The 7,004-nt window shown below is 40.4% G+C and overlaps 1 protein-coding gene across 1 annotated transcript; it reads right to left on the bottom strand.

The window, feature by feature from the left end:
• Positions 1-218: 218 nt before the first annotated feature.
• Positions 219-4,437, bottom strand: wdr73 (WD repeat domain 73). Its single transcript, XM_066699185.1, has 8 exons — positions 4,326-4,437; positions 3,646-3,713; positions 3,200-3,288; positions 2,627-2,715; positions 2,438-2,505; positions 1,701-1,862; positions 1,141-1,509; positions 219-755 (listed from the first exon to the last, which is right to left on the bottom strand). Exons 1-8 carry the CDS (start codon positions 4,382-4,384, stop codon positions 514-516), a joined length of 1,146 nt encoding a protein of 381 aa, XP_066555282.1. The 5' UTR covers positions 4,385-4,437; the 3' UTR covers positions 219-513.
• Positions 4,438-7,004: the final 2,567 nt, after the last annotated feature.

Below are 7,004 nucleotides of genomic sequence, written 5' to 3'. Positions count from 1 at the left end.
TATCACACAGAATGTTGCAGGGTCAGCTTCTGGTAACCAGTTCTCGACAGAATGAAACCAATTAAAGGGGAATTAAACATTGCGAAAAATAAAACCTAGACTAGGACCGAAGCTTCCCCTCAATCATAGGACTCAGGAAATACATTGATAGGAAATAGTTGATGTCCAAAATTTCCCAGATGGAAGAATAGTAAATAATACATTCTAAAAAACAAACCTAAAAACAGAATAAATATTTTTTATTTATCATTTCAGAAACATATGAATAATGCTGAATCCATGTGTATCAAAAGGACGTTACAAATGTGGTCGTGTTCAGTTTATTATGAAAGCTGAATCACGCAGAATGTTGCAGGGTCAGCTTCTGGTAACCAGTTCTTGACAGTGAAACCAATAAAAGGGGAATTAAACATTAAAACCTGGGTTAGGACCGAAGATTTCCCTCAATCATAGGACTCAGGAAATACAGATTGTGAGTTAGCTAGAAGACATGTATTAAAATGTCTGTGCTTCTTAGCGGTGGACAGCTGTCTGGTCGGCCCAGTCCCAGACGTGCAATGAGCCGTTAGTGGCAGCGGATAACACAGTCCTGGGTTTCCATGGATGCCACACATGTGTTGTGACCACAACTGAATCCCTGTCCCTGTCGGGGTCGTGTGACATCCTGTGGCCCTTGTGAATAAACAGCGGTTCTGCTTCCGTGGCTGCTGGGCCCCAGGATTGTGTGTCATAGATGTGCACTGCTCCATTGAAACCTTATGCAAAACAAAAGAACACAAATGTGATGCACCATTATTGGCTGATATCTGTTCTCAGTTTCACTGTGGCTCAGATTGCTCTGGACAACAGTAATAATGACAACAACAGTAATGTACTACACTCAGTGGCTGCAGATGTCTGTAGGATCACCGTCTTCACTCCTCTCAGATTGTTCCAGTTAGAATTACTGTACTGGGGAATGTGTGTGAGCCCATTTCATTTCAATTGTTGGGGTTGTTTCTGCTATGAGCCGCTGAGAGGGAACAAGAGCTACCTGCGGTTTTTACACTAAACACATACAAACATACCTATAGCAAGCGTGACACTGTTCTGCAAATCTGTCACACTTATATTACTCTCATCAATGGCTTCCTTGCTCACCTGACACAGCCACACACTGATCTAAAGCTGGCGCCCAGGTCACAGTCATGAAATCCAGACAAGGAGCGTCCTGGTGGATGGTCATCTTGGCCTGACACAAAGGGCTCCTTGGACTTCTGAGATCTGTGACAAGGACTTGGCAAGCAGAAGAGAGCCTCGCCACAGCACAGGCGGCTGGGTCTGTGTGGACGTGCCGTTTCTTCAACCCCATACACCACTGGAGTCCCTCCTGCTCTGGGCTCGCCACGGACTGCAGGCCGGCTGGGTCCCTCACATCACACAACCACAAGTGACCCCTGTCCGAGCAAACCACAAACTCATCTGCACTCACAAACTCTAGGCCGCTCACTCTGTCTGCACAGTCTGTGTCTGCAATGGGCGGTAAAGAAAGGAAAAAAGGTAAACCTCATCAGCACAAGCTGCACAAGTGATTGAGTGGAAAATAAAAGATCAAATCAAAACACAGAAAAGGTGATTCCACACTGAAACAAAATAACAAATAGGTGTAAATTAAATATAGAACATACAATCACACACAAACACCTCTGTTTTGTAATTACCCACTGAATAGAGAGACCTGTGTGACTCCAGGTCAGTGAGCGCTGTGTCATTGACCTGGGAGGCGTGGAGAACACAAGGTTTCCCGGAGAGACTGGGAGCAACCTTCCTCTGGCTCCGTGACCCAGTCGAAGCTTCAATACATGCTGTTCTCTTGATGACATCTACAGTCCAACAAAAGACAAAACACAATGGAGCACAATGAGCTGCTAAGCATTTAATAATAAAACAATACAAAAATCTCCTTGAATTTGCCCCTTTCTTATTCCTTTAAAAAAAAAAAAAAAAACTATATGCAGTTTATGCACACAGGGTCCTTAGAAGTATGTCTCATTTATTCTAGATAAATACTGTATTAGAATGTATTTCAGTAGACTATGGGGCAGGTGCCTCGAACCCTGGCCCTGGAGAGCCCCTATCCAGCAGGTTTTGGAGGTCACCCTTCTATCACAAATTGATAAACACCTGGAAGTATTTTATTCTGATCCATGAAGCAGGTGGTTTGGTAAATCCAGTCCTTTAGAAAAGAGTGGGACTGATCATCTGAATACCTTCAGCCTCTCAGAGCAAGAACGATTTGATTAATTGATTAATAACTCATGTGTTCCCAGTATTTAGCAATGGGTGATTTACGGTGACCTAAAGTGGAGTGGGGCTCCCCAGGACCAGTGCTGGAGACCCCAACTATAGGGGCTGTTAATCTTGTCCTTTAAACTCCTGAGAAGGCGCTGGTGCTCACCACTGTCATCACCTCCGATCCTCCAGATCTGCAGAGGGCTCTCGGGGGGACCGCTGGTCACCACAGATCTTAGAAACAGTAAAGGAAAGTGTGCACATTTAGAATGCCTTTGATACAGAGCGGAACTGACAAGCCAGTCAGGAATAACATTATTTTATAGTGACAGCATAACAGAGAGGGGTAAATCACCTTGTTCCCAAGACGTGCTTGAGGCAGTGAATGGGTGTGTCAGAGAAGCCCCCGTGTTCCACCTTAAAATCCCTTTCAGGACACAAACCCTGAGGAGAAAGGTCACACAGCATGCAGGACATTGACCGAGGGACCCAATGCAATTTCTTAAATTACATTTATCCTATTAATCCCTTTACAATAAATATGTATTAATGCAAATCTATTTTCTTATTTTTAGTTAGTTACAAACTATTGATCCAGGCATTAAGTTCTAATGTTTAATATAAATGCACTCAGAAGCTTGTTTTATATCAAAGTTAAAAAGCAGCTACTGACTATCAGTATCTTATGCACAAACTACACAAATACATAAACAAGTCAATCAATCAATGAATAAGAAGCTTTGCTGCTAAGAATGCGCTAATTTACAGATTGAATACTAAGTGTCCATGCACAGTGTTAGTCCTGTAGTGTGAGGTGCTTGCTGTCAGGTTCCCTGTTCTGATATGGTCAAGGATGGCACCTCCACAGAGGGATGCGCCTGCAGCTGCTCGGGTCTTTATAGAGCACAGAAGCCGGCTGCATGCTCACCCGGTTTTCTTTGGCGTACAGTTTCTGAGGCAAAGCCAGCTCCAGGATTTCATTCCTTTTGCTACTTCCATAGCCTGCTACACAGATACCTAGGGTGTATTATAAAGGAAGGTCAATGATAAAGTTGCATAATACTGATAAAGCAAAGATAAATATGCATGTTGTATTCTACATTTCCAAAGCACTCCATTCAATGTCCTCTTTGAACTCTGCAACATTGTACAGTTCCTTAAAACTTTTGCATTGTGAAAGGCAATTCCAGTTCAATATAAACCGGAATTGCCGTTCACAATGTGAGTTTCCTTGGAGCCAGTCAAATGATTAAATAAATACACACCAATGAAGACACTTCAGAAAGGTCACAAAGGAAGCATTTCAATTGCACTGGGAACTCAGTCCTATAATTCTCAAAACACAGATTTGTTGTGTTTATTTTTCTTTCTCACTTTTCTCTCCGGTCCATTCTATGACTTGCGTCGGACCCTGGAGCTCAAACAGATGCAGATCCGTGTACCTGAGGGAGAGAACAACAGTGTGAATGAAGACACAGTAATCTCAGTGTAACAGTGCAATATTGCCCGATATGGCATGAACAGTGCGTTTGAAAACTAAACAAACCACCGTTTGCTCAATTCAATATGCTAATGCTGTGACTCGTATATTATAGTTTCAAAGTATTTAGTACAGGGTATCATACTCACAGCTCTGGTTTATTTTATATATATATATATATATATATATATATATATACATACACACGCACACACATTTATTAAAACTGCCTGTAAACGTCACAATGTGTGCACCATTGTACATTACACTTGAAACCGGAATAACGTTCAGTCTGATACAAATCCCTTTAATCCATCGTGTTTATGTACACAAGGCTGAATTACATACGATATACATGATATAAGTGCGCCAGTTTTCTTCAGTTGCCAATAAAATATATATATATATCACAGAGAGGGACCATTTCAAAATGCTACTGCCGAGACATGCGTTACTGTTTTGCACAGATGCAATGTCAATGTGTAGCAGTAAAGCGCCGCAAAGTGGTAGGTTAAGTAAACTCCCCTCTTTGTATTATATCCAAATGTTTATCTGAATAATGTAGTCTGCTCACAAGTTAATGGATTCGATAAACCAGTCGTCAACTTCATCTTCATACGAGGATCCCTCCATCTTGACTCAAAATAAAGGCAGGTGTCGCAGTTCTGTAGTACTTCCGGGTTACTGAGAAAGCAGCGCCTACATTCAGGCAGGGCGGAATCCCCCGCGTGAAATGGGCAATTACTGAAACATGGCTCTTTATTATGCTTGTTAATTTGTAGTTTTCAATTTACAACAATGCTTTAAAGTACAGTCTTAGTTCAACTACGTAATGCCACTGTGCACAGATGGGTAGCTGAACAGGCGGATTTCAGGCTAGTGAGAGCTAATAGATGCGGACACGTCTAGACTGAGAGATGCTGAACAATACATGCAGGCCTGTACAGAAGAAATGCCACCACAGGTTATAAAGGCTTCTGTTAATGCCTTGAGAGAAAGAGTTTACCCTGTTTTTATTATTATTATTATTATTATTATTATTATTATTATTATTATTATTATTATTATTATATCTGTATAAGGAGAATAGAAGAAATGGCACAGAGTGATATTGCTAGTACTGTACCACCCTCAAACAGGCATGTTAGAATTTAAACTTAAAAAGAGGAAACCCAGTGAGACTGAGATAAAGGTTTAGCACAAGGGCTACAGTGGAATTGTATCTTGTATCGCAAGAGCGGTTATAGCTGCCAGCTTGTGTTGCCACAGAAATATCACTCCCGAGCAGGGTGGCCGCTGATAGATCAGAAGAAAACCATATAGACGGGCAGATAGAAAATACCAGACGAATGGCCAACCTAGATAGAACTCCACACCAAAATGTACCACTTCCTCATGCAGCTCATGATAGACTTATGAGTAGGCTGTCCATTTGTCCCATTTTCAGCTGGTCTGTCCCCTATCCGTTAATGAAACGGCACTGGGCATTAGCCATCACAGTTAAAACCCATGTCTGCATCAATATTAGCTCTACCGAGCCTGGACAGTAAAATTAAAATCAGCTAGTTCCGCTACCCATCTTTGCAGAACTAATAATGTATGTTAAAGGATTATTGTCACTGTAAACTATAAATGAAGAAGCATAATAGAGATAATCCTTTCATTTTTCAGTATTTATCCATTTTAATGCTAGGGATTCCAACTTGCCTGAATGTAGGTGGTGATTTGTCTCAGTGGGCGTCAATTTTCGTGTCCCATAGGCAAACTCTCTCATATTACCTTCCTAGCGCTGGTACAGCACTGCACCAATCCCCTCCTGCGATGCACCAGTGTGTCAGACAAATGGCTGCTTAAAGTCAGGGGACCTAATATCTGGTGGCATCAGTTAAAGTAATAAATATTACCTGGTGCTGCTCTGTCCACTGAATAGCTTGAGACTTTCCCTTTCCATCACCATTAATTTATGAACACTTGGATTCCAGTCTCTTTGGCCTTGTCTGGAAGGACTACTTTGACAGCTCGTAGTTTACCAATTACTGTTTTTCTCCTTAGTGTTACATCATAGCCTGCATTATTAATGACCTGCAATGTTACATATTGACCTGCTCCTAACTGCAGAATATGTAAGAAAGTACTTTAATTAGCCTAATCAAATGACATCCCCAATGTGGAAACACCTGGGCAGTTATCTGCAGATGAAAATGTTTTATCTAGAATACACTACTTGATGAATTCCCAATCCCTAGTTGTGTGCCTGAGGAGCAATTATAAATAGTGCCACGTATTCTGTTTGTTTGTTTTATGCTTTTTCGGATTGCTTCTCAGCAGGTTGTGAAAAGGCTAAGATTAATAGGGTATCCCATAGAAATAAAAATTACACAACCATTATAATGATTTTCAAATCAAATGAGTTTCTTTCTAACCGGCTTTGAATGTTGAAAGCAAATGGGATTTAAAGCAGATTTTAAAATAAATAAGTTATCTAAGGATTCTGCCGAGATCAAAAGTTCAGCCTTTTTTTGCTCCGAAATCCATCACTGGTTTGGACCAGCCAGAGACAGCTGTCTGTGGTTTGTTGTCATATTATTCTGCACGTAAAAAAACTCATGTAAACAGATTTGTGGGGGTTTGTTCCATTGTAGCAGTGTCACGCTGTGCTGACCGTATTACAGAAGTACAAAGATTGAATGATAACCCAGACGACAATGAAGTGCACAGAGCAGCACATGTTTATAGACACAGGAATCTTTAACCACTACTGAGCCAGATCTGGCGCTGCTGTTTCTTCACAAAAATGTCTGGTTGTTGCACATTGGTGTCTTACCATACAGAAGATTAATATATTTAAAATATATAGGAAAGCATATATCTTAATTTACATTAACACTGTATAGTGCTTTAAAAATGTTTTATGAATACCGTAAATGAAAACATATAGACTGTATGTTTAATGATACCTTATATGTAGGGGGAAATAAATACATGTATCATATGTACATTTGAATTTAGAAAATAAATACATAAAATGTTTGCTTCCTACTTGAAACAATACTTAAATATATTATTTCAAATGCAGACCTGACTAATAGAAGTTTATAACAAGAAGTCCAACTCTAAAGGTGAATTTTAATAGCTAATATTAGGGTTTGGGCTAGATAACCAACATTATGTGTGTTCTTTTTGTGTTCCGGATGCTAAACAAAGATGAGAAGAGTGTAGTTTTCTTTTGTTTTTGTTTTTTTGTTATTTATGT

Source organism: Amia ocellicauda, chromosome 3 (assembly GCF_036373705.1).
Source record: "Amia ocellicauda isolate fAmiCal2 chromosome 3, fAmiCal2.hap1, whole genome shotgun sequence".
Classification (NCBI taxonomy): domain Eukaryota; kingdom Metazoa; phylum Chordata; class Actinopteri; order Amiiformes; family Amiidae; genus Amia; species Amia ocellicauda.
Note: the sequence above shows the minus strand (reverse complement) of the source record. Positions and strands in the feature narration are given on the sequence as shown.

Coding starts and splice junctions, on each gene's coding strand:
- wdr73 (XM_066699185.1), bottom strand. CDS start 4,384: ATGGAGGGATCCTCGTATGAAGATGAAGTTGACGACTGGTTTATCGAA. Junction 3,714..4,325: donor TTTATCGAATCCATTAACTT/GTGAGCAGACTA, acceptor TCTCTCCCTCAG/GTACACGGATCTGCATCTGT. Junction 2,716..3,199: donor TGTACGCCAAAGAAAACCGG/GTGAGCATGCAG, acceptor CTTTCTCCTCAG/GGTTTGTGTCCTGAAAGGGA.